Here is a 25,543-nt window from a genome sequence, read left to right on the forward strand (position 1 = left end):
ACAATGACCCTCAAAACCTCACACGGCAAATTACATGCTAAAATTCTATTTAAATATTCAACTATATCTGTTGATTGCCATTATATATTTTAAAGCCAATTAAATCTTCGCCGAGATTATCTTCCTATTCTTAGATTTCCATTAGATGAATTCATTTTACTTTTGACAGGTTTCAGAGTAGCAGCCGTGTTAGTCTGTATTCGCAAAAAGAAAAGGAGTACTTGTGGCACCTTAGAGACTAACAAATTTGAGCATAAGCTTTCGTGAGCTACAGCCCACTTCATCAATGAAGTGAGCTGTAGCTCACAAAAGCTTATGCTCAAATAAATTTGTTAGTCTCTAAGGTGCCACAAGTACTTCTTTTCTTTTTTCATTTTACTTTGCAATCTTTTAGTATATTATATAGGACCTTAATAAAACTTTAACTGAACTGTTGAGTTGCACAAGACAACTATAGCCAACACTTAATTCATGTTTTAACTACAGTGGTTACCCAATCAAAAAGTGGATAACTAACAACAGTTGCCACCCTTCAACTAGGAAATAAACTTTTTAATGGGGACCACTGTATGAAGGTATATTATGCATAGTGTGTCATGTAACATTGATGCAAAGGTTTCTAATTACCAAAAGTAAACTCTCTCAGCTTATTAACTTGATGCATACATGACCAGTTAGATGACTAACTTGGCAATAGCTTGCCTATCTTGGATTTTTTTACCCATAGATACATTATAGCACTCCCATATTGAAGTTTTCAGTAAAAACTTATCTAAATAGACAAATATTATTTCTCCAGTTCAGTTTTGAAAGTATTAAATGACTGAAAAAATAAGTTGCTAAAATGTGATGTGTGAAAATATTCAGACTTTAAAGAATGTGTCTCTTTAAATATATGAATTTAATAAATTAACTTTCGAACTAAAGGTAATATAAATTGAATCACTGCACTATGTCCACCAAATGACCAAGATTTTGCTCCCAGAAATACCTTAGTTCACTCAAGAACACACACAAGCACACACTCCCACGCACACACACAATATCCTAGGCAGGTGTTTGCCATCCAATGTCTTATCTATCTCTTTAAGGCTGGAAATGAATTGTATTTATTCCCAAAATTATTAATAGAACAATCTTTACTGAAGCAAAATATTTGTTTCCTTCAAAAGGCCTGGAAAGAGAAGTTATTTTAAGTCTTGTTCCCACTAGCTCAGTGACTTACAGCAAGTAAGAATGGTACATTAATGTAAAAAAATATTTCAAACTGAAAGGCACTGAGCATACTGCCTCTGTTTCCAAATATCTGTAAGGTTATTTGGCATGGGTATCCAAATCAGAAATGTGTTTCTCTTTTAAATCTGGCAATCGGATTCTAAAGTAAAATATCCACAAACCTACTCATTATAAATAATTTGGTACCAAGAAGCCTACTTTAGGCCACCATAATAGTATTTAGAATCCCAACATACTAATTTAAAAATTACATGAAATTGTAAGCAAAAATATTGCTCACAGTAGAATGAAGTCATAATTTTATTCCCTCTTTATAGACAGATACATTTTATACAGTTTAAAGCAAATGACCCTACTACTGTTCTCGTGCAGAGCTTTGTTGTATTAAGAGGTAAAAAGGAAGAGAATTAATCTGTTTTTCCCCCAGTATGTGAGTGATGCCAGCTTCTAAAGGGAGGACGGTGAATGGATTCAACAACAGTTCTCATGAAGAAGCTCTGGTTAGGCCTGGGTACAGCACCACAGCTGTTACAGCAACCAAAGCTGCCATCAGAGGCATCCAAGGCCATTGTCTCTGTGTGGAGAAAAAAAAAATCAATATCATATTTGTTCTAGTTTACACTACTCAGTTTACCCCTTGGTTCCGATAAGTCCTGAGCACCTGTTGATAAACATCACTAATATGTTTCCCAGCAACCCTTACTGTTGGGAAATCCTGACACCAAGGGGTCAAACCACATTTGGCTTATCACAAGGAACTCCAAGAGTCATCACAATGGCATGTCACAACGAGTCTCTTTAGTCCTACTGTATTTCCAACTTCGTTACAATACACACCTAGGATAATATCTCCTCTTAAACCTTTGAGGGATTAAGATGCTCTAATATTGTTTGTGCAAAAGTATTGCTAGGCCTATGCTATGCAATAACAGCATCCAACTTCTTTGCTTTGTGTGTTTAAGCCAGCTCTGAGATATTAGTGCTAAGTGGACACTATAAAGATAATTTATTATTTTATGTCAAGGGTAACAAGTATTTTACACAGGACATATTGGGAGACATTGTAAATGTAGTGCAAGCTTAGAGTTAAAAATGCAAACCCACCACCTATCTCTTATTCCCATCTTGTCCTTTTTCCACATTCTTCACAGCAGTAGTGAGAGAAGTGAAAAAAAGTGTACAAAGTCAGAGAGGAAATTCTAAATCCACAAATAAGAAATAAAAAGGACCAAATTTCAATTTAAACAGACAAACTCTTCATTTTCCGTATTTGATTAAGTAATTAGTTTTCTTTCAGGCCCTGTCACTGCAGTATTTCACAAAATATGCCCCATTTTGCTAAAGACAAACTGAGACCAAGTTAGAAGAGATGCATTCAAAATTGGTTAGGTTAGAATTAATTCATAGTTAGAAATATCACAAAGAAACCACACAGATGTTAAGTGATTAGTTGATTGTTCAGCTTGACAGCATCACCACTACGGCATATTAAATGAAGGGTTTGCTTCAGGTAAATAAATATCCGTGAGCATTTCACCATGCACTATTTTACAAACATGGCACAAACAGGCGACAGGGACAAACATACATTGACTGAACAGTAGTGCTTGTACCTTTCTCTACCACAATGGGCCGTAACACCAATACAGGAAAGCCAGGATTAGGCCGATGAATACGGCTGGGACGGGTTGTAATATGGAAGGCTAAAGAAGGGAAGGGATATTAAAAATCATTTTTTGCTATAAAATCAATAAGGTAAAGATGATTTAGATTGGGGAAAATAAGTCAGAGTGAGTTTTGTTTTAATCGAAATGTATTAAAGACATCTAAGACGATACAGCATGATCTAATTCGGTATACAAAGTTAGTACACCATTCTACTCAAATTAACATGGATATTTAAAAATAAGATGAAGTAAGCAGAAAAATGTTCTAAGGAAGCCCTTTGTCACCACTTAGAATTTAAGGTCAAAATGAGGCTTAGACTGATTTGTCAATCACATTAGTGTCTTCCTTTTTAAAAGGGGAAAAAAAAAAAAAAAGATGGGAGACTGAGCATGGGTTTTCCTTTACACAACGAAACCTCATCCAAGCATTACTAGGCAGTGGGCTCTGCATATTCAGAAGTTCCAAGCAGCACTACAGATTCTTCATCCACTTCTTTACATTCAGCAATTTTCAACCTCCTGCCCACAAGAAAAAATTCTCTTCCTATGAATAACTTACAATTATATCACAATGGAAACCCTATAGTCAAGACACGTCTATGAGAGTGCAACATTATTCAACATTAGCAACGAAATGTACCACAATGATGGAATACATATCCATCAGGGGACCCTGGGGAACAAAAATCTCCACCAGGTCATCAGCTTCTGATAGCCCAAATTGCTAAAAGTTGGACTTAAGTCTTGATCTCTCACGTTGTGACAATGTTGTGTCTCTAGACAAATTTCAGGCCCTCAACATAACATATATTGTCATCTTAACGTTTTATTTGCACAGAAATTTGTTCAATTAGTTTTAATAGACACTAACACACCTCTTTACTTTGAGCTTTGGCTAGATAACCTCTATCCTGTGTCATGCATTGGTTAATTCAATTTAAAAGGAGTGACTGATATAGGTGATGAGAATTAACTGATTAATTAAGTTTATTTTTTAAACTATCCTTAGAAGACACCTGCTTTTTCTGTTTCTCTGGCTATATATACGTGTGTAGACATACCCACTCAGAAGTAAGTTCAGATCATGCTAGATGTCTTTTTAGTGCTCTTTTGTGCTAAGCCATGTTGATTTTGTATAGTCAGCGAAATATGAGAAACTCATGTTCACAGACTTCATAGAATAAGTTACTAATAGATTTTTTTTAAAGTAATACAGGCATTTCATAGCATAACTTCATATAAAGGTCAATATATATGAAATTTAGAAGGTGTTCTATCCTGTGCAATACATGCCTTGAATTTATGCTAATTTAAATTTGTTTTAATCAAAGCAATATCCAATAGACAAGTTATGTGTAATTATAATCAAGGCATTTTCATGCAGTATCACTCTTGTAGTTTGTGCTGAAAATCCAAGTGACATCTTCCCACAAGAAGCATGGTGGTAGAAATAATCAATGCAGTGTCAAAAAAGTGCCAAAAGAATTTCAAATTGATCAAAGCACTTAACATGCTCAGAATCATTCACATGGATAAATCCATCACTTCAAGTCTCAGGAAATCATCAATAAACTACAAACATGCAAATACACATAGCTCCATAGGTCTATGCGTTTAGAACATAACATTGGGTTTTAAAATTACTTCTTCACCCCTTCAAAAGAAAGAGGAACACAAAAATCCTGTGAATTTCCAATATAAGTTTGCAAATGGAGTAAAGGAATTCTCTCCTCTAGCATTTATAGCACATAGAATGGTCTACTGCATTTTATTTTAGCTATCATTACATGCACCCATACAACATGCATGACATACATTAAAAGCAGCCACCACATTAAATGTATTTGCCCACAAAAGACAAGACAAACTTTTTATTCTCTCCCCCCACCATCCTGAAATATAATGAACGTTTCCTCATTGCTGTCCTCCTGTCAAACCAATGCTTGATTAAAAACATGCCCCTTACACAATGATTGAAGATCTGTAAACTCAGGCTTTGGCAGGCCACAAAAGGGAGGAAGTTCCACAGTTGGCGTCCTTTCTTCCAAAAAATCTTAGCCAAGAATGAGGTGAAAGATGATGGCTTCAGCCAGAAGAAGAGATTAGTGGTACTTGGAAAAAATCTTCTAGCCCCTTGGAGGCGTCAGGATTTTTTGAGTCACCTACCAAGATGATCCTTGAGAATGCCCAAGCTTAACTAAATTTTCAAAGTTTTAAAAACGTCACCCCATGAGTGTTGAATGGAGACTCCTCTTAGGACTCCCTCCATACACTCTTTGCTGTTGCTCATCTTATTCTGACTTCCTCCAGCCTCCCCATTCTCTTGTTTCCCCTCAGTCCTTCCTCACAGTTTTTCACTGACATACTTAGTTTGCTTCCTGAGGTCCAAGTTCTTAAAAGCTTAAGTGTAATGAATCTACTATTTACCACCAGCCACTCAGAGGATGTCTACACTGCATTATAAACTCAGGTTTGAGCCCAACCCTCCCCTTCCATCCACACAAAATCTATCTGACTCAAGTCAGCAAGCACTCGGGGCTCGAATTCTAGGACCCAATCTGGTGGGACCCTCCTGGGACTTGGGTCCTAGCCCTGTCAGTTTGCAGTCTGGACGCAGATCAAGCTATAAATCCAAGTCAGAAGATCTGCATAGTGCAACATGGGTGTGTTAGCATGGTTGTCAGACCTGGGTCCAGCAACTGTAAACCAAAGTTTTGAATGCAGTGTGGATGCTCAAGCATGGGCTTGGAAACACCTAGTCCACAAATGTGGGTGCCAAAGACCTGGGTTTAGAGGTATGTCTGCACTGCATTGTAATGTATTCCCAGCTGAATCAGGACCTTTTTCCTGTTCCCTCTCACTCACAGTGCTTAATGCCAGAAGGGACCACTAGAGTGTGGTCTGTCATTAAAAATTTGGGGAAGGATTCCAAGCAGGAAAGAAACTGCTGTGAGATCACCAAGAATAGCACATACAGCAAAAAGAAGAGTGAATGTGGCCTCCCCTTCTCTTTCCTCCTCTCCCAATTCTGCTGCATGTTAAGAGGTCTACAGGGGTTATATTAGCTCTAACAGTGTTGGTGGCATTCAGAGGACGCTGTGCTTTGTAGGCACAAAAAGTTGTCTCTGGCAGTACACTCCATCCTGTGATATATTTAAAATTAATTACTACAGAAAAGACCATTCCAGTTACTGAGACTGGAAAGTGTAGTGCATTTGAGCTATACTTCCCAACCTAAGTTCCCAGTAAGCTGCGCGGCTCTGCAGCAGCCTATTTAGCACCACGCAGGCGCTCAAGGAACCCGCCCGGGGACCTGCCATGGCTGGGGCAGGGGTGCCCTTCCCCTGACCCCCACCTAGCCCGGCCCCCAACCTGCTGTGCCTGGACCTGCTGGGATGGTGTGGCCAGAGCCACGGTTGGGGTGGGGCAGGATGGCCAGGGCTGGTGCCAGGCACAGCTGGAGCAGCCCATATCCACTGGGGCAGCATGGCTGGAGCGGCATGGGGCCAACCGCAGCCAGTCCTCTCTCTGCCTGGACCCAGCTGCAGCAACCCTCCCCGAGCCCAGACCTGCTGGGGCCAGGGGAGAAGCACCTATCCTGCAGCCGCAGTCCCAGAGCTGCTGCACCAGGGAGAGGTGCCCCTCACCCCCACCCCAGGTGTTGCTACGAGGAGAGAGAGCTGGGGGGAATCCTCTCTCCCCGCTGTAGCCCATGAGCACCCTCCTGCACCACAAACCCTTTATCCCCAGCCCCAACCCAGCGTCCACACCCCCAGCCAGAGCCCTCACACCTTGCACCACAACCCTCTGCCCCAGCCCTGAGCCCCTCATCCCTAGCCCGACCCCTGAATCTGAACCCCCAGCTGGAGCTCTCACACCCTTGCCCCAGCCCTGAGCCTGCACCCTCAGCCAGGGCCCTCCCACCCTATACCCCAAGCCTCTGCCCCAGGCCTGAGCCCCCTCCCACACGAATTTTGTTATGTGCACCAATATGAAGGTGATGTGTCACATACCACCTCCATATTGGTGCACATAATAAAATTCATTCCACACATGGGTGAGAAATATTAGAGGGAACACTGTTCTCAATGTGTGCAGCTCTAGCCCATCACGGCCCTTTGTCCTTAAGAGGCAAGACCAGAAGACAGTCAGAGGATAACATTTACTGAACGGACCACCACACAGAAAGAAAATATCCTGGGAAAGATCTGTTTTTCCTGTTATTTTTAATAAAATTGTGTCCAGGTCTTTCGGCTTCTGTACAGAAGATTTTCAGAGAGGATTTTTTGCATTTTTTTGTGAAGTGAAAACATTTTACCTGGCTTTGTTTGCTAGTCATTAGTCCAGATTTTTAAAGAGAGCAGAAGCACAGGGACATGTGTAAAACAGTGTATGGAGTTATGCACCTAATTTATGCGCACTATTACTGCAATTGTGTATTCAATCTGCATATTTGCACATGGAAATACACAGGAATCTAAATTGTTATTTGTATGTACAAAGACAGTAGGGCAGCACACATTAGGCACTTGCAGGTGGATTTTTGTACACATCCCTTTTGAAAATCTGGTCTTTACTGTGTAACACTCAGATGTTGTCACAATCAACAGAAGATTTGCCATCACAGAAGCCCACACATAATTTGTACAGACTTACATTGTTTCCTTTTTCTTGTAGCAGCTTCAGGTTGTCTTTACATTGTTTGAGCTCATCTGTGATTGATTGCTTTTCCTGCTCAGTCATCTCAAACTTCAACTTCAGCTCTGAGAGTACAGTCTGTGTCTTTTCATACTAAAAAAGCAAAGAAAAAATAATCTACAGACTCATCTTAAATTGGACATTAGATGTTAAGTTCTGTTGAAAGTAAGTCAATGAAGCTTCAGAAACAAACTTTATCAACCACGTTTCAAGATAATTTGGTCTGAACTAGCAGTTCTATATAAAAACAGCAGATGAGAGATCTGTTTGGAGGATAATTAAAACCATCTTGTATCCCAAAGAAAAACTACAACAAAGAACCTTTTTCCATTCCTACTGAAACAGTCCTCTAAGTTTTCTTTTTACTATGATTTCTCCCCCTTGTGTTGAAGGCTTAGAACTAGTTGCATGTATGCATTTGCTTTTTTGTAGCAAAGACACTCATAACATCCTACTGCAGGTATAACTAAAGGAGAACAAAGTCTTATTTATATAACGGCTTATCTTGCATGATACCAACATCTTTACTAATGCCATATGTTATATTCATAAATTACATCGCCTACTACTAGAATGCAGCCTTCTTCTTGGATAGAAGGCAGCAACTAAAAGTGCATACTACAGCACTTGGTTTTAAAAAATAAGTAAGGACCACCATTATCCAAATAAAACTGCACAGGGAATTTAAGAAGGCAGAATATAACACCACAAATCAAAATTTAGCCTAGAAATTAAGGCTACACTCCCCTATACTCCCCTAGTATAAAGTGATATGCAAACTTTATTGACAACTTCAGTAACTCTTTTACATTTCATTCAAAAAAATAGCACATCCAACCACAGTATGCCTCCTATGGACATACAGGACATGAGTTCAAAATGGACTCAAAGTAGTATTTCTCCTACTAAATAACTCAATCTACTTCCTACCACATTCAGTTTTCCTATGTAGGTTTCCCGTACATTTGCTAACCAGATCAGACCCAGCTTTGTTTGTGATATAATCAGCAGTGATGTTTCATCGGAATGATTTAAGTTGCCTAGGATATTCTAAAATAGTCCACTAATTCTGGAGTTTATCATTTACACTAACTAAAATATTTTCATATCCGGGGAGGAATTATGCAATTCTCAAGAAGGGTGAATTCACTATAGCATGTCATGTGAAACTACAGTGTGCTGGTAGCCAACTCCACTGACAGCAGCACCTGAATATATTCAACTTATGTGCCACACCAAACACAATGTGATGGTGTCCCTCATTAATCAAGAGGGACAATAAATAGTAAGAACAGGTGTTCGCATTGCACGGTTGTAGCCAGTGTCGCAAGATATTTACGTGCCAGATTCACTAAAGATGCGTATGTCCCTTCATGCTTCAACCCCCATTCTAGAGGGCATGTGTTCATGCCGATGACTGCTCTGCTTGACAACGATCCAAAGCTGTGTGGACCAATGCACATTCATTTTCATCATCTGAGTCAGATGCCACCAGCAGAAAGTTGATTTTCTTTTTTGGTGGTTCAGGTTCTTTGGTTTCTGCATCGGAATATTGCTCTTTTAACCTTTCTGAAAGCATGTTCCACACCTCCTCCCTCTCAGATTTTGGAAGACACTTCAGATTCTTAAACCTTGGATCCAGTGCTGTAGCTATCTTTAGAAAACTCACATTGTACCATCTTTGTATTTTGCCAAATCTGCAGTGAAAGTGTTCTTAAAATGAACATGTGCTGGGTCATCATCCAAGACTGCTATAACATGAAATATATGGCAGAATGTGGGTAAAACAGAGGTGGAGACATGTAATTCTCCCCCAAAGGAATTCAGTCACAAATGTAATTAATGCATTTTTTTTAAACGAGCATCACTAGCATGGAAGCATGTCCTTTGGAATGGTGGCTGAAGCACGAAGGGGCATATGAACGTTTAGCATATCTGGCACGTAAATACCTTGCAATGCCAGCTACAAAAGTGCCATGCGAACGCCTGTTCTCACTTTCAGGTGACACTGTAAATAAGAAGCAGGCAGCATTATCTCCCATAAATGTAAACGAACTTGTTTGTCTGAGTGACTGGCTGCACAAGAAGTAGGACTGAAGGGACTTGTAGGCTCTAAAGGTTTACATTATTTTGTTTTTGAGTGCAGTTATGTAACAACAACAAAAATCTACATTTTTAAGTTGTACTTTCACAATAAAGAGATTGCACTACAATACTTGTATAAGGTGAACTGAAAAATACTATTTTTTGTTTATCATTTTTACAGTGCAAGTATTTGTAATAAAAATATAAAGTGCGCACTGTACACTTTGTATTGTGTTGTAATTGAAATCAATATATTTGAAAATGTAGAAAAACACACTGAATACATTTGAATTGGTATTCTGTTTCACAAGTGTGATTAAAAGTGCTTAGACAATGTGTCAAACACTCCTCTGTCAAGGGAAGCTTCTTCCTATCATTCAAGATCTATAGGTATTCAAATTATTTTATAGGCTACAAGGCAACCTTCACAACAGATCATTGGGGGGCTAGAAACCATTGCTTTAAGCATCAAAGCTAAAAGCTGAAAGTTCTATATCCATAAAGGAGCTAAAAGTAGCAGCTCCTTTATGGATATAGAACTTCTACAGTTATAACGTAAATTCATGTTGTTAACATGTAACATTTTTTTCTGAAATATGAAAATGGTATATAACATCATGGTGATGAATTTATGACAAAGCAAGGAAAAGGATTACAAAAAGAATAATGAAAAAATCCACCAGTGGATTGTGTTCTTGAGAAAAGGAACTAACTATTGCAGCTTTTTTCCCCATAGAGTATGTGCTTTAGCAGCCTCATCTGAAGGGTTCTAACTTTGTCACATGCACTTCTTAATCACCTTCAAAAGTCCTGAGGATCCAAGTGAAGCTCTATTAAATAGGAAGGAAACTCATCTTTGCAGAGGATGTGAATTCCTAGTGCTTAGGAAAAACGGGTGTGTCTAATATAGTACACAAATTGTCTCAGAACAGTTACTACCTATTTATAGGTTTCAGAGTAGCAGCCGTGTTAGTCTGTATTCGCAAAAAAGAAAATGAGTACTTGTGGCACCTTAGAGACTAACAAATTTATTTGAGCATAAGCTTTCGTGAGCTACAGCTCACTTCATCCGATGCATCTGATGAAGTGAGCTGTAGCTCACGAAAGCTTATGCTCAAATAAATTTGTTAGTCTCTAAGGTGCCACAAGTATTCCTTTTCTTTTTTACCTATTTATAAAGGTTACTGGGAATTTAATGCTGTGGTCAAGAAGATGACTGCCTATCTAGCTGCCATCTGAATGGTAGTCGTAAGGGAAAGCTGCCCATGAACAGCTTAACAAACAGAGAAAAAGCAAGTATTTAGAAAGTTCCCAAACACACAACTTATTTGAGCTTCCCTTTTAGGTTCACAAATTTCCTCATTTGTGCATCAAGTCCCACTGACACAGAACCACTTATATTAATAACAATTTTCAGAAGTTTTGAGGTCATAACTCAAACTTTTCACTGTATTTCCATCTAGCATAAATATCAGTTGCTGGTCATAGGATCCAATCATAACAGGAATTAATGTCTTTCCTTTTACCTCTTTCTGAACGTCCTTTGCTTGATTCTCAGCTTCACTGAGTAGAGTTTTTAGACTAGCTGCATCGCGTTGATTTTGTTCCTTCAAAGATCCCACCTCATTTTCAAGTTCCTTTCGGGTCATTTCAAGAACACTTAGATCACTGGTTAGCGCTAAACTCTGTTTCTGAGAACTGCAAAACAATATTCAATTCATACCTCACATTTTAAAGTAAAACGTTTACATAATTTATAAAGCACTTTTTATCCCTAAGAACTTTACAAACCACATGCATACCATATGGCACTACCAAATTGCTCTACCCCTGGGATGGAGAGCAGCATCAGCACACCATATAACAAAGGAACCGGGGAACGTCGGTGCCACGGGTCTCTATCAGAGTCTGACTGTGGTGCCGTTCCTACTGCCGAAGCTGGGGTGCGTAGCAAAGTGCTCAGTGTCAGGTCTTGGCGCACCACCGGAGGCTGAGAACCAAGAGACAGCTCCATGGGGAGCTGTCCTAAGCGAAAGTCCTGCTCCTTCTTAGTCCGGGGATGAAAGCGCTTGCAGATCCTGCAGTTCTCTGCTTGGTGAGATTTGCTTGAAGTGTCTGGGGCAGAGTCGTGGGGGTCGCCCCTTGGCATAGGCTTGGAGCAGGAGCCTTAGGGCTTAAAGCCCGGAGCCTTGGGCATGAGCCCATGCAAAAGATGGAGAGGAGGGAAACCCCTTCCAACCCCACTAATAAAAACAACTATACTATAACTATAACACTATACTATAACTATCAACTATTAAACTATGTAGGAAAAACGCTAGGGAGAGTGGAGAGTAGCAAAGCCAAGCTCCACAGTTCCAACGACTGTCATGGGCGGTAAGAAGGAAGTAAGAGAGCGCTGGGTCGGCTGGGGTATATATCCAGCGCCATGAAGGCGCCACTCCAAGGGGCTCCATAGCTGACCCACCGAGTGTTGCTAGGGTAAAAATTCTCTGATGGCCGTGCACGTGGCGTGCACACACCTAATTGAAATTGATATGAGCAAGCACTCTAAGAATAATAATATTTTTCGGATTATCTATTTATACACAGAAAATAATTACGAATACTTTGAGTAGAAACTAACTCAGAAGAACAGTGAATCTCAATGAGATAGTTACAGTATGCATAATGTACATATATCTACTTCAATTCTAGCTTATCAGTAACAAATTAATAAATATCTTGAATATTCTAAAATAGAAAATATAATGGTCTTCATGAAAATCTAATTAATTATTTCATAAAGTTTTGTACTTACTTCATTAATGTAAAAATCTGTACGTTAATAATTAAATACCAAATATTTAAGTTAAGCAATTGTAATTTGTGCTTATAAAATATAAGCAATAGAAATATGAACCACTGTCTTAGAAACCACTGGCTTTCTTTTAAGAATAGAAACAGATCGTCTGTGTCCCCACATCTGAGCATGAACATTTTGTGTGAAGAAACACAAGTGCAAAAGTGATCACATATTTATGTGTACAGACCACTACAACTACTTTTAGAAAATTAGCTTGTGCTGCATTTTTACCTAGTCAGGATGGAGTAAGATCCTGTGGGGAAAAAGATGGGTGCACGTCGTCAGTGAGAATATTCCACTAGAGAGGCCTGAACTGGCAGCAGAGGGTTGCTGGGAATATAAAAGGTCTAGATATTGTTATATGGGAAACGGTAATAGGAAGGTGTGGTGGTGATGGTAGTGGTGGCGTCAGACTGGAAACAGTAGAAACGTGGGGTAGGAGAGAAGAGGGGAAATGTCAGGAGTTAGAGAAAATGGGGAGCAGAAGCAGAATGAAGGGAGATTCATGTATAAGATTTGGCTTCAGTTTGCCTGAAACAATGACTCATCCCTTCTTGGAATGCTCCACTGCAAGGAACGTCCATTGGTAACTACAACTAGAACTTATGGCACTGAGAACATAAATTTTTACCATGTACCTACCCTTTTCTTTTAAAGTCTAAAAGAAGAAGAGGTTACTCTGTGCAATAACTGCTTCTCTTTGAGCGGTCTCTCTCTATGGATGCTCTGCTTCAGATGTCTATGTGCCTCTTGAGCCCCTGATCAGAGATTTTACATTAACCATGTCCGTTTGGTCCATGCATGAGCCCTGTACCTCCTCATGTCAGACACCAAGGCTATATGGGGGTGCACAGGCAACCCACCTTCAGGTTTCTTCTCCACCAGAATGTCCCCTAGAGAACAGTCCAAAGCAGAAGGGAAGGAGGGTAAATAGTGGAGCACCCACGGGACACACATCTCAAAGAACCACAGTTACTGCATAAAGTGACAGGTTTCAGAGTAGCAGCCGTGTTAGTCTGTATTCGCAAAAAGAAAAGGAGTACTTGTGGCACCTTAGAGACTAACAAATTTATTAGAGCATAAGCTTTCGTGAGCTATGCTCTAATAAATTTGTTAGTCTCTAAGGTGCCACAAGTACTCCTTTTCTTTTTGCATAAAGTGAGTAACCTCTTCTTAGACTAGTGTCCAGGTGCTCCACTTCAGCTGCCTTTTGAGCAGTATCCCCAGATGGAATTGAATCCAGAACTAAAAGTAGTACTGCAGAATCAAGTGCGCATTTGATCCGGCGGCATGAATCAAACTGTAATGTTTCAAAAATGTATGCACTGAAACCTATGTAGAAGCCCTACATATCTCAGATACTGGCACAGTCTTAAGAAATGCCACAGATGTTGCTTGTGATCTGTCAAATGTACTATCGCCCTTTGGGTTGGGGGGAAGGGAGAATGAATGCCTGCAGCATCATAAGTGATACTGCATTCAGATATCCTTCTTGATAGTCTCTGAGCAGATATTACAGACCTTGTGGATCTATCTGCATAGTAGATGAAGAGCCTAAGTGACTTTTGAAATTGTTTGGTCCTATTGAAGTAAAAAGCTAATGCCCTAAAAATACAGGACATGGAAACAGGATTCCTACAGAGCTATGTGGTGTCGGAAAAAACATTGGCTGATAAATGGATTGGTTAAACTGGAATTCCAATAGAATCTTAGGTAAGAATTTAGAGTGTGGATATAAAAGACACTTTGTCTTTGAATACCATAAAGAAGGGGGAGATCTGCCATCAAGGCTTCCCTCTCCCCAATTCTGCAGGTCGACATGATGGCTACTAAAAAGGCCATCTTCATAGTTAAATGGAGCAGAGAACAGGTTGCCATAGGTTCAAATGGAGGTCTCAAGGTAACTAAGGACCAAGTTTAGGTTCCAGGTTTGATGGGGACTTTTATCTGGGGTAGAGATTCTCCAAACTCTCAATAAACCTAGAGGATACCAGGTGAGCAAAAAATGGAGAATTCTTCTCCCGAAGGATGAAAGGCTGATATTGCAGCCAATTGGGCTTTAATCAGACTAATTTTCTTCAGATTCAACAGGTAATCCAGGATGACAAAGTGGCACAAATTCAGGAGGAGGCAGCACCACCACCACCACCAATGGAAAAAATCTCTTCTATTATTTCTGCAGATAAGAAGTTTGGGTTGACCTCTTTCTACTATTCAGTACACCTGTTGTATTTCCACAAAGCAAGAGGATTCTAACTCCATGAACCATCAAGGAACCATCCCCTGAGGTGGAGAACTCCTACAATGGTGTGAAGCACATGACCCTTATCCTGTGAGAGGAAATGAGATGTGGTTGTCTCTAACCACCATTCAAGCCCAAAGGTGGAGCAGGTAAGGGTACCAAACTTGTCTCGACCAGACTGGCACTACAAGGGTAACTCTGGTCCTGTCTGATTTTGTTCATCACCCTTTGCATCAGCAGTGTTGGGGAAAATGCACACAATCGACCTTTCTTCCAAGACAAAAGAAAGCTTCTCCCGTCAAGTAGAAAAAAGGGCACCTCTTGTTCCTGCAGGTGGTGAAGAGATCCACCTTTGGCGGTCTCCATCTTTGCAATATGCTGTGGAGAACTTGAGCGTCTAACTCCCATTCATAGTCCTGTGAGGACATAGGCTATAGTGTTCTGAATACCTGGGAGGGTGGACCACTGAAATTTGGATTTGATGAGCTATACACCAGTTGCATAATTTCATGGCTTTAATGCACAAGTGCTCCTTGCTGCTTGTTGACATAAAACATGCAGGAAAAGTTGTCCGTCATGACCCTGATTGATATGTCCCTAATGAGGAGTATGATATGAAGGTAGTGTTCCTCAGAGCCAAGATTGATCTGGAGACTGGTTTCCTAAATTGTCCATCTGCCCCGAGTCATGAGGGCACTGAAGTGGGCTCTTTGTCCCAACTGTGAACAGTGGCAGGTGTCTGTCGCACATTGTTGGCTGGATCTCAAAGCATCTCGTTAATGGGTACCACCACCCTGGAGGATGTTGCTGACTGCACAATATCCAACAGTTTGTGCTGAGAATCCCTGACTTCTTCAAATGGAATTTGAAGAGCATCTGCTACCCCCTTTATGAGGTCCTGAAATTGCCAAAAATGGTTGGCCAGGGATGATGGTATAGGCATAACTGCCTCACTCGGAGACAAGGATAAAATAGGTATTTGAGGGGTGGCCTCTATCTGCCCTGGCCTCCTACTCCTCAAATGTCTCCTCCTGTGTATGGCAGAAGGAGGGCAAGGGAAGGGGAGCTGGTATGGGAGGAGTGTGCTGTACAGCTCTAATACCGTAGGAGATGGTACCAGTAGTCTGGTGAATTGCTGTTGATAAGCAGCCCAGGGGTCCCAGTCTGGTCACTTGGGCCCCCCCCCCACAGGAATGGGGGTGGCATGCAGGGTTGGTTCCACCACCTTAATGACGAGTGCAATCTTCCCTGTGATTGTTAAAGAATGGATTCCTAAAGAACCCTGAACGGAAACAGAAGAGACCACCTGGAAGTCTCCTTCATCCTCCTCACTATTATCCAATGGAGGGGCACTGGCAGAAAATGGTGGAAAGTTATGCGGTACTGGAGGACGGTGTTCCAGAGATCAGGGTCTTGGTACCGAGAGGTGCTCAATACCTATGAGAAACAGGGACTCTGGTTCATCCATTACGGAAAGGTCCTGTGTGTATCTGAACTTCTGTGGTATTGAGTAGGGGTTCGGTAGCAATGCAGTAGCCGAGGACAATATCACACTGATGGTGGGCGTATCGATGTAGATGCCAATGATGCCTTGGCACCATTGCTTGCTTGGTATCAAGAGTGCTGAATGCATATGTATCAACGGTGGGGCTGTGCTTGATGGTGCCAGTCCAGAGTGCCTATGCTTGCCCTCCTCATTCCTGGTAGAGGGTACCAAGGATGTCCCTCTCCTTTCAGCTCCAGGACTTTCCAGCTCCACCAGTATTGAGGGAGGAGTCCTTTGACTGAATGGTATCAAGTCAAGAGGTCTAAGCTTTGGAGGCTGTAGATGTCACAAGGGACCTGGGTTTTTTTTCAAGCTGGTTCCTTAAGATGAGAGTCCACATTTCTCTTTTTTGGAAGGGTTCCCTCAAGCCTCCAAAGTCTTCCACTTCTTAGGGGAAGCCTGCACTGAGGTTGAAGGGACACTGGATCTGTTCAGAGCAGATTTATGGGTGGGGGAGGAGTCTCCTGACCCAACTAAGAAACTGGTCAAAGGGAGCATTCCATCATCAGCAATCTGAGTTTAATCTCACTCTTCTTCCTTGCCCTGGACTTGAGGGCCAAAGCAGAAGTTGCTCTTCTGGGAGATGCAAGACTCCCCAAAGCAATGGACTCACTTAGAGTGGCAGTTGCTCACAGATATAGCCTCTTGGCAGGAGAGGCAGTGTTTGAAACCCACTGAGGAAAAATATGCACTGCCAGGAAAAATAAGTCTCTCAGAGGAGAAAGAAAGGAGTAAAACAATCCTCTTACACTTTTTCTTTAACTATAACTATTACTAACAATTAACTAATCTTAACAAACAACTCTAGAAAAATAGAACAGCTGAGACATGCTCAAAGTGGACGTGCTAAGGCTCAGTCTCAGGGTGAGGTGGTGGAGAAGGAACTGAAGGTAGTTCACCGACACACCCCTATACAGCCTTGGTGCCCAGCATGAGGAAGCACAATGCACATGGGCAGGTCAAACAGACACTGCTAATGGACCGTTTCCAATCAAGGACTCAAGAGGTGCATGGGCACCTGAAGCAGAGCACAGGTGTGGATACTACTTGAAGAAAAACAGGTTATTGTCTCAGTACTATATTCTAGATGAATAATCAAGACACAAGATTCCAAAAGTGAAGACAAAAGGGATAATGGAGGAAGAGGGGATAAAACGGACAAACTACTACTGTGTAAACTGGATGTTTTAAGCACTCTTTAGCAGTAAAGTAAAGTGACTCAAGAATGAAGGAACAAAAAGATCAAAACATATTCTAAATAATCCTCTCTCTCTCTCTCTCTCTCTCTCTCTCACACACACACACACACACACACACACACACTTATTTTATTGTGAAGTATATACTTGTTGTAAGAATGGGAGATTTACCTTTATTAATTGCCATAACATGGTAAATGAAATACATCTTGCAACACAGTATCACTTCAGTGAAGTCTACCATAACTGAGGCTAAGATTTTGTCATGGATATTTTTAGTAAAAGTCACAGACAGGTCACGGGCAATGAAGAAAAATTAATGGAATCCCATGGCCTGTCCCTGACTTTTACTAAAAATATCCATGATAAAATGGGAAGGGACTGGGCAGCTGTGGGGTGGCTGGAGGCCCTGGGGCCCCCACCACCCATGGGGGCTGAGAGCTCTGGGGCCCCCCTGCCCTCTTCCCAGCAGCAGGGAGCTGCAGGAATCCCTCTGCCGCCACCAGAGTGGGGAGCTGCAGGGGTCCCCCTGCCCGCCCCCATGGTGGTTCGGGGAGTCCCCATCCCCCACAACAGCCAGGAGCTGCAGGGTATCCCCCCTGCCTATGGTGGCTGGGAGCTTGGGGGCCCGCTGCCTCAGGTGGTGGGGATACTTTGCAGATTTCTGCCACTGCAGGAGGTGGCGGGACCCTGCAGCTCCCAGCTGTTGGGACTGAAGTTACCGAGGTCTTTGGAAGTCATGGATTCCGTGACTCCTGTAATCTCTGATAAAATCGTAGCCTTAACCATGAACATTAGTGATGTGAGAGAATAGAACAAGGGTCAGCAACCTTTGGCACCCGGCCCATCAGGGTAAAGCCCCTGCAAGCCAGGCCCATTTGTTTATCTAGAGCGTCCACAGGCATGGAGCCCTGCAGTTCCCACTGGCCAGTTTGCCGTTCCCGGACAACAGGAGCTGTGAGAAGCAGTGGCTAGCAAGTTCCTCGGCCCAAACCGCTTCCCGCAGCTTCCATTGGCCGGGAATGGCGAACCGCAGCCAGTGAGAGTTGCAGGGCTCTGTGCCTGCAGACGCTCCAGATAAACAAACCAGCCTGGCCTGCCAGCAGCTTTACCCTGACAGGCCGGGTGCCAAAGGTTGCTGACTCCTGAAATAGAGGATCCTGTAATCCTATCTCAATGTTATTTGCAAGATCCAAATGTTAAGCATTTTCTCATCCAAGTTTTTATACATTTTTTTTTCTTTTGGGCAGTAAAGGAAGACAACTTTTACTAAGTTTAACCAATGTTAGAATGCATATTCCCAAGTCCCTATTAAAGTGGCAAAATTTAATTTAAAATAGGATGTCTTCTGAAGCATATTCTACGTTCATTAGTAATATACAAATATTTAAAAAATGGAGCACAAAACGTGTAAATGTAATTAATTGTGAATGTGAACTGTTCTTTGACCAAAACGATCTGTAAATCAAAAGTTAATAAAATGCATAATATACACTCCAGTTCTCTTGTGTGCATGCTATTTAAAAAACAAAACAAAAAACATAATTGGCCCCTAATTTTTAAAGTCCTTTTTAGCTGTTATAGAAACCTTTTGAGCTAAGGCCATTTGTAACCATTAGAGTCAGTAGCTCTTACCTATGAAGCTCCTTCTCTTGTCGTTGAAGTTCAGATGCAAGCAAAGTATTCTCATTCTTTAAGGAGTGGCATACAGCTTCTAGATCACTCCACTCCTTTCTCAACTTTTCAAGTTCACCTGTAAACAATGTAAAGTTACTCCGAGTAAAATAGTCAAAGAAATAATGTTTCAAGTGCCCTCAAAAAGTAACAAGGAAAAATCTGAGAGGACTTGTAAAAACTAACTTGTCAAGTTGATTATTATGTTATACAATTTTTTTGTGGCACAGAACTAGTATATATCATATATCAAACTATAAGCCAACATTATTAATAGTTTGAGACACTTAAACACTTAGATTAAAATCATAGAAGATTAGGGTTGGAAGAGACCTCAGGAGCTCATCTAGTCCAATCCCCTGCTCAAAGCAGGACCAGCCCCAACTAAATCATCCCAGCCAGGGCTTTGTCAAGCCTAGCCTTAAAGACCTCTAAGGATGGAGATTCCACCACCTCCCTAGGTAATCCATTCCAGTGCTTCACTACCCTCCTAGTGAAATAGTGTTTCCTAATATGCAACCTAGACCTCCCGCACTGCAACTTGAGACCATTGCTCCTTATTCTGTCATCTGCCACTACTGAGAACAACCGAGCTCCGTCCTCTTTGGAATCCCCCCCCCCCTTCAGGTAGTTGAAGGCTGCTCTCAAATCCCCCCTCTTTTCTTCTGCAGACTAAATAAGCCCAGTTCCCTCAGTCTCTCCTCGTAAGTCATGTGTTCCAGCCCCTAAATCATTTTCATTGCCCTCCACTGGACTCGCTTCAATTTGTCCACATCCTTTCTATAGTGGGGGGCCCAAAACTGGACACAATTCTCCAGATGTGACCTAACCAGTGCAAAATAGAGGGAAATAATCACTTCCCTCGATCTGCTGGCAATGTTCCTACTAATGCAACCCAATATGCCGTTAGCCTTCTTGGCAACAAGGGCGCAGTGTTGACTCATATCCAGCTTCTCATCCACTGTAATCCCCAGGTCCTTTTCTGCAGAACTGCCGCTTAGCCACTATTTCTTAGTGCTGCTATTTCTTATAAAAATTCAAGACAGTTACCAAAAAAAGTCTTTAGAGGTCTATTACTAGAATTTGAAAACTGAAAGTTATGGACAAGTTTATTTGAAGCATCGGCTTTTCCAGCCACTGACATCTAACTACAAAAATTATTAGCACTAGTAGAGTTCAGGAGAATCAGAAGTTACTAGCTGCCATATATGTCAGAGTCACGTAACAAAGCATTCAAAGCAAACATTAGAAGCTTGAAATCACATCTGTGAAAATCAGCAACCAGTGCAACTAGTGGAGAAAGTCTTGGGGATGAAGTGACAAGAGACTGGATTAGGCAAAGCTCTCTTAAGGTCTGTCTATACTGCAATTAGGTACCCCTGGCTGACTCAGGCCAGCTGACTTGGGCTTTGGAGCTGTTGAATTGCAGTGTGACTTTCTGGTTGAGGCTGCAGCCTCTCACCTCACAGGGTCCTAGAGCCCAGGCTCCAGCCCACGCCTGGACATCTACACTGCAATTAAACAACCTTGCAGCTCGAGCCAGAGTCAGCTGGCATAGGCCAGTCATAGGTTTTTAATTGCAGTGTAGACAGACCTCAGAGACCTTCACAAAGAGTAATTAATGCAGAATTCTAAATGTTGGGTATGTCCCAACTTCCATCTACATACCACTGAAGAAATTTCAGTACAAGTATAATTTATACTGTTCTTACTGTATATTGTAATCCATATCCTAAGCTCCTTGAAATTCTTAATGCAGATGTCAGTATGGGAAGTTTGTATCACTCTTTCCTCTAACATAGGTTCAAGATACACACCAGAATTGGGGCTGACACTGGAAGATGCTACTGGAGTGCAGTACTGTAGGGTGCAGTTCCATTCATCATCTATATAGTTTTTGTATTGGTGCCCATCTTTGTAGTATCTGAGCACATCGCAGGTTAGCAGATTGGCACAACAAGATCCCTAGTGAACTTCTGGAGTCTATGGCTCTTCCTTTGATCAAGGAAAAAGTAAGATCCTTTTGTAGTGAGAGAGATTGGTTGGGAGAAGTAGTTGTCACTCTGGTTATTGTGGTAAAGCTTTTGTGAAAGAGGTAGATCTTGATGTGTGCCCTAAATGTGCCAGACTCCAGATTAGTTTTCTCTCTCCTGGGAATTTGTTCCCTAGCTGGATTCCCTGCTCTGAGAAATGCCTTGTTGCCTGCTCTCACGTGATCATGGTTTGCAACCTGTATTACCCAATATGAGTGCAATAGTCTTGACAGCTGATAGACTGCACTGAAAGGATCAATTCCTTGAACTGGCAGCAGAAGTGAACTGGAAGCCAGTGGATCCTCCAGGCCTCTTAGCCAAATGTCTAGAAGATTATAGCTACAGAGGTTTGCTGAGCACTTTGCAACTCCTGTAGTAATGTATATTCCTATAATATGCTGACTTTGCCATGCTTCTCAGCTAATGCCACTATACTCTTATTTCAATGAAAAGCATAGCTACGTTTATAACAAATATCTTATAGGAACAATTATACAAAATTTAAACTGCTATTTAAGTGACAAAGCAGTGTAGAATTATTCTGTAGTGTATTCATGCTAAGTTTCTAGTTAAATTTTAAATTTGTTTACACTATGGATTTTGATAGTAAAGAAAATACACAATAATAATGGCCTGAGTAATTTAATTCTAAATATCTGCCATTCAGACATCACAAAGTGATTGTGACAGTTCCCATCAGGATGAGTCATGACTTTCTTACCTTGTAAACGAGTAGCTTCCTCTCTCTGCTGATCCTCACACTGCTGACATCGCAGCTGGAAACTGGCTTGAAGATTGACAATTTCTTTTTCGTATTCTGAAGCTTCTTTCCGCCAGCGTTCAAGTTCAGCCCGCACCTCCTGCAGCTCTTCTTGCAAAGCAGCAATATCAGTTTCTCGTTCTGATGCAGCCTTTTCTGCCCCTTGTTGAAGTAGCAAAATCTCATCTTGAGCACTTAACAATTCATTTTGAGTGCTTGAAATTTCATTCTCCTTTTCCTCACGAAGATTCTCAATATCTCCCTGCAACCTATGCAGCTGGGCTGGAAAATAACGTATGCAAGTATAGATTTTTCTAAGGTTTATTTATTACATTTGAAGAAAACCTACAGGAAAAAACTCCTCCCTTAAACAATTGAAGCTCAATGGTATTAAAAAACACAAACATGATTGAAATAGTTATATTTGCAAATATTATACTATTAAAAGTACAAGTGGTGATTTATCTCTGTTAACACTATATTCTAAGTAGATTAATAATGACACCTCTAGCAACTCAGTTCCAGATTTAACTTCATAGTTGGGATTAAATTTTGAATGGGAATGGTTTCTCCGGTCCAGGATGGATTTTTCTGGTCAAAGTAAGAATAAGTAAAAGACAGCCCTTCTCCAACACCAGAATAGCCGATATCCCAGTGGCTAGGGTACTCACTGGTGATCTGTGAGATCTGGGTTCAAGTCCCTGGTGTACCATTGTCTACATCCCTAACTATCAGGCTATTCATTATTCTAGGGTGGGTCTCTCCCAGTCTCTCCTGTTGGAGCTGTTCTACTCTAAAAATATTCAGTGAAGTAGGGACTCAAACAGGATCTTCCACATCCCAAGAGAATGCCCCAACCACCAGGCTATTGGCTCTTCTGGGATCTCTCTGGTTTCCATGAAAACATTTTTTGATAGATTTGGCATAACTTTTTAATTTTTATTCCCCCATTAAACCTGGTAAAGGACCAATAAATATTCCTTCAGTTAGGAATATTTTTTCTTGAAAAATTTTGAATTTTAGTGCAGTCTCAGTTATTAATGAATAAAAAGGTCTCAGAATCCTTTGGGCTGGGGTCAAACATGGGAAGATTCATATCCAGAGCATATTTTTTCAGAAAGCTATTAGCATTTGAAAAATATGGTCATGTTGTAAGGTAATCTTCATTGTAACAATAGCTGCCAGGCAGTGTTAGAATGGTTTCTGAAACAGTGGGTGTAATCTGGAGAGCTATCAAATGAAGTTTCCATGACACCTTTTTTTTTATTTAGGCAACAGACAAAAGCCATTACCTCATGTGATTTGAACTCTTTAATTATACAATGACTAATTACATGGGCCCTTACAGTCTCCCTACTCTTCCCATCCATGGATGGAGGGAGCACTACTCTTGTGGAGGTAGGGGATTCAGCTGCTTCTGTGGCACTACACCTTCCCATCCCCCACTCTTCTATACTATAGAAAATTCTTTCCTGGGTATCTGGCTGGTGAATCTTGCCCATATGCTCAGGGTTTAGCTGATTGCCATATTTGGGGTCGGGAAGGAATTTTCCTCCAGGGCAGATTGGAGAGGCCCTGGAGGTTTTTTGCCTTCCTCTGTAGCATGGGGCATGGTTGACTTGAGGGAGGCTTCTCTGCTCCTTGAAGTCTTTGAACCATGATTTAAGGACTTCAATAGCTCAGACATGGGTGAGGTTTTTCATAGGAGTGGGTGGGTGAGATTCTGTGGCCTGCGCTGTGCAGGAGGTCGGACTAGATGATCAGAATGGTCCCTTCTGACCTTAGTATCTATGAATCTTCTCCAGAATCACAGATGTGTGTCAAGGAAGAGTGGTGTGCCAGAGGTGTGATGAGTCTGACCACTGTCCACTCTCCTAAGCCCATGCAGATCTTCTAGAAAATATACCAGAAGAAGATCTTCCAGGACAGGGGTAGCCAACCTGTGGCTCCAGAGCCACATGCGGCTCTTCAGAGGTTAATATGCAGCTCCTTGTACAGGCACCAACTCCAGGGTTGGAGCTACAGGCGCCAACTTTCCAATGTACCAGCGAGTGCTCACTGCTCCACCCCAGGCTCTGCCAAAGGCCTTGCCCCCTCCCCTAAGCCTGCAGTGCCCTTGCTCCTCCCCAAGAGCCACCTGCATGCCACGAAACAGCTGATTGGGAGTCACTGATCAGTGAGGCTGCTGATGGCAGGGAGGCACTGCGAGTGGGGTGGGGGAGCTGATGGGGGGCTGCTGACATATTACTGTGGCTCTTTGGCAATGTACATTAGTAAATTCTCGCTCCTTCTCAGGATCAGGTTGGCCACCCCTGTTCCAGGAGTCCTTGGGAACAGTTAAACCAGAGAGAGTTCACTGTAAAGCATAACCAGCAAGGAGCTAGGGAGACAGCAGAAGAAAAGAGTTAGAGCAGAGGCCCACGGCTTCATTGTGAGTCTTCCAGGTTTGTGAAGCTCTGAGGCTTATTTTTTGCCAGTGGCTCCCACTCTACAAAAGAATAGTAAAGAAACAACTTGAGGGGATCCTTGTTGAAATTTCTCCTCCTCCAGAATCCGATTTCCCACTTTTGCTATGGCTTTGGTTGGTTGGTTGGGGAGACAGTTTTCAGCTAGGCTGTTAACAGAGCAGCCAGCTCAATCAGATTATTCCTCAGATTTTTCTGCAGGAGGGTATTATCTGGGAAAGGCCTAAATATGTTTTGCTGGAAGGCATATGCGGTACTCTATACGCTTTTCAGTGTGAGTGATATATTACTGAAATTATCACCTGTAAATTCATTTGCTGTAGCTATTTTTATTCTCATTAGAAGTTGTTCTTCCTTAGCTTGGTAATGGTCGCTTCCAGATCTACAAGTTTGAATGTAAAAATGATGTAAGCATTGGATTCCATTTTGCTTTATCTGTTTTGGGCTGGAAAACTCACGGTTTGCTTCTTTACCACAGGTGGAAACAGACAGTAATGCAATGCCATTCCTTCATAAAAGTATGGGCAATGGTTTCACTAAAATTTTTATTATTTCAGATTTTGAATTTGGAAGTTGCTTTGGAATGGACAGAAGAAGAACTTATTTAGGGAAGTTCTACCAATAAGGGAAGAAGCTGACCAGGGCATAAAACCTAAATAACTGTAAGAATTGAGCATGCCTGTCAAGTTCAGAATGCCTGTCAAAAGACAATGTAAAGTAGCATAGCAGGACTTTTTGAAGAATCTAAAGGTGAAAGGGAAAGAGAAAAAATGCACACTAGAGATTATTTCCTGCTAAAACCTAGAAAATACAATGAATCAGTAGTGTACGTATCATTGAGAAGCATAAATTGACACAGTTCAACTCTCAACTGCACTCAAGAGAAATTAGACTAAGATTCATAGATAATTATTTCCTTTTATAAAAGCTATCCGATGCCACCAAAAGTGACTGAAGTGTTTTCTTTTATGCCTGAGGTATAAAGAGTAAAGAGAAAAAATTAATTATTTCATACCTTGCAGAAACTGTATTTGCTTGGTGGACTCCTCAACCTGCAGCCGGTATGCTTTTCTCTCTTCTTCCAGTAGTGCTA

General features: G+C 41.5%; 1 protein-coding gene and 1 long non-coding RNA gene across 30 annotated transcripts in view; both read right to left on the bottom strand.

The window, feature by feature from the left end:
• Positions 1 to 1,523: 1,523 nt before the first annotated feature.
• Positions 1,524 to 25,543, bottom strand: part of LOC119858363 (sarcolemma associated protein) — a 159,093-nt gene continuing 135,073 nt past the window's right edge. For 19 of the 29 annotated variants that reach the window (XM_038408797.2, XM_043519976.1, XM_043519983.1 and 16 more), the window contains 6 exons: positions 25,466 to 25,540; positions 21,947 to 22,267; positions 19,154 to 19,271; positions 11,213 to 11,384; positions 7,560 to 7,694; positions 1,524 to 1,810 (listed from right to left, as the gene is read on the bottom strand). In XM_038408797.2, coding sequence (XP_038264725.1) covers positions 1,721 to 1,810; positions 7,560 to 7,694; positions 11,213 to 11,384; positions 19,154 to 19,271; positions 21,947 to 22,267; positions 25,466 to 25,540 — 911 coding nt within the window. In that variant the 3' untranslated portion in view covers positions 1,524 to 1,720. Of the gene's footprint in view, positions 1,811 to 2,849; positions 2,940 to 7,559; positions 7,695 to 11,212; positions 11,385 to 19,153; positions 19,272 to 21,946; positions 22,268 to 25,465; positions 25,541 to 25,543 lie in introns of all 29 variants that reach the window. The other 10 variants (XM_043519978.1, XM_043519984.1, XM_043519972.1 and 7 more) reach the window with 1 other exon arrangement.
• Positions 9,861 to 11,199, bottom strand: LOC122461220. The gene is made up of 3 exons (XR_006283047.1): positions 10,855 to 11,199; positions 10,227 to 10,625; positions 9,861 to 10,167 (listed from the first exon to the last, which is right to left on the bottom strand). It is a non-coding gene; the product is annotated as an uncharacterized LOC122461220 (long non-coding RNA).

Source organism: Dermochelys coriacea, chromosome 7 (genome assembly GCF_009764565.3).
Source record: "Dermochelys coriacea isolate rDerCor1 chromosome 7, rDerCor1.pri.v4, whole genome shotgun sequence".
In the NCBI taxonomy this organism is placed as follows: Eukaryota; Metazoa; Chordata; order Testudines; family Dermochelyidae; genus Dermochelys; species Dermochelys coriacea.